Genomic DNA, 1,860 nt, shown 5'->3' with positions numbered 1-1,860 from the left:
TAGTATTAAGCACACATATCTCGAATGATAAATTCAAATCGTCTATTTTACANAAAAAAAAAAAATAATAACTGTTCCAACGAAAGGAATTTCATTACTGTAGTGTAGAAAGATAAAAAACAGAGAAAAGAAGAGAGTGGTGGAAGAGATATAGAGCCTACGTACGGTGTAGGTATATTTACGGAATAAGAAGAAAATAGGGTGAAAATAAATGAAAGAAAAAAAAAAAAATAAGGAAAACGAAACAACCGAGCCTATATCTCGATCTAAAAGCGTTGAAATAGTGTGTTCGTTATTGGGTTAGTCAATTCTGCACTAAAAGCTGCATACCTGTGAAAGAAAGATCGTTTAATTGTAAAAAATGACCGTGTAATTATTCATAGAGATGACAATGCGATAATTTCTACTTTCTGCAAGATGATATGTGTATATAAATATATATATATATATATATTTAAAATATATATGTACGTATATAGACATAAAGACAGGAAAGTATGGGAAATCTTCATTCTAACACGATGATTTATACGATGACACAATTTGTAGTCGACTGTGACCTCCCTCCTCGAGACTATTTCCCAATATAATGTATAGGAAAAAACTTATCCGGAAATCGAACGATATAATTCGTTTGAATGGAAAAGAAAGAGAGGATGAAGAGAAAGCCGTGAGATAAAGAGAAAAAAAAAGAAAAAAAAAAGAAATTCAGCCAATTTCTTTGTCCCATCGCGTGATAGAAAAGCGTAATTAACAAGTTCGTTAGCTCTCATGCTTCGATCAGCCTTCCGTACTCCGTAGATAATCCCGCCTCGACAAGGATTCGTCCTCGCCACGTAATCCTCCGCGTAAACGATTCATTTCATTTCAGAGAATCTTGGATGTTGAATTAAATTTCGTGGCGGGGGAGTACAAAATGGCTGACCGAGCGATGCTACGGTGCTCGTCTTGTAAACAGTACAAGTGGTACACGAGAGAAGGAGAAGAGAAATGGCAAGGAGGAGGAGGAGGAGGAGGAAAAGGAAAAAGGAGGGGTGAGAAGGTGATGCGTTGCTAAAGAAAAAAAAAAAAAAAAAAAGGAAAGAGAGTTTGACGTGGATACAGAGAGAATGTAAACGAGTAAATAAGAGCGGTATATATATATATGTATAGTAATACATAATGGAGGCAATATAGAAAACAGGCCTATGAAAGCTGAATCGGACAACGAGTTACGTTATCTGTGGAAAAAGCTCATGACCAAAAAAAAAAAGAGAAGCCGCAAGCGCTTGGTAAGTTGTAAAAGGGGTGCAAACTCGCCGGCGCTCGGTCGGTTAAAAAGAAAAAACGAAAAGGGGTGGCAGACGGGCTGCACCATCCTGTTTTACCTTCCGTGAGATTATCGACTGTCGCTGGTCGTCGCTCGAGGGTGACGTGTTCGCTCCCTCGGCCCGCTACTAAAATACGTTCACTGTTGTTTGACTTTTGGATTTTTATATTGTTGTTCGTTTTTTTGATCGAGGGTCACGCCTGATCCTGAATGGAGGGCCAGGTGGGATAATCGCGCCTAATAATTCAGGAGGATTCAAAGGGGACTAGGGGGGGGGGAGGGGGGATTGATCGATGGATAACGCACGGCCGGTTCCGTTCGACGCTCACTTCGAGGGTAGTAACAGGGGGGGTTGCGCTCGGTCAACAGGCGCCAACTCGCGCCGTTTTACCGAGGCGCAACGCTCGGCCGTGGAAACACGTTCTTTCGACTCGTTCTCAGCTTTTCTCGACAGTTGACAGATAGCGAAGTTTACAATATTCCAACCAACATCCATACGAGAAAAATATACGCGAATCACAAGGGATACGATTAAATTGGATAAAAATTTA

The 1,860-nt window shown here is 40.3% G+C and overlaps 1 protein-coding gene across 1 annotated transcript in view; it reads right to left on the bottom strand.

Annotated features, from left to right (window-relative positions):
- The window catches only part of LOC102679147 (potassium voltage-gated channel subfamily H member 6), a 105,118-nt gene that overhangs the window by 53,063 nt on the left and 50,195 nt on the right, over window positions 1-1,860 (bottom strand). The window contains 1 exon segment of the mRNA XM_031508313.1: window positions 1,368-1,503. Coding sequence (XP_031364173.1) covers window positions 1,368-1,503 — 136 coding nt within the window.

This window comes from Apis dorsata, unplaced genomic scaffold (genome assembly GCF_000469605.1).
Source record: "Apis dorsata unplaced genomic scaffold, Apis dorsata 1.3 scaffold_82, whole genome shotgun sequence".
Taxonomy (NCBI): Eukaryota; Metazoa; Arthropoda; class Insecta; order Hymenoptera; family Apidae; genus Apis; species Apis dorsata.
This window is presented reverse-complemented; position numbering and strand designations above follow the sequence as displayed.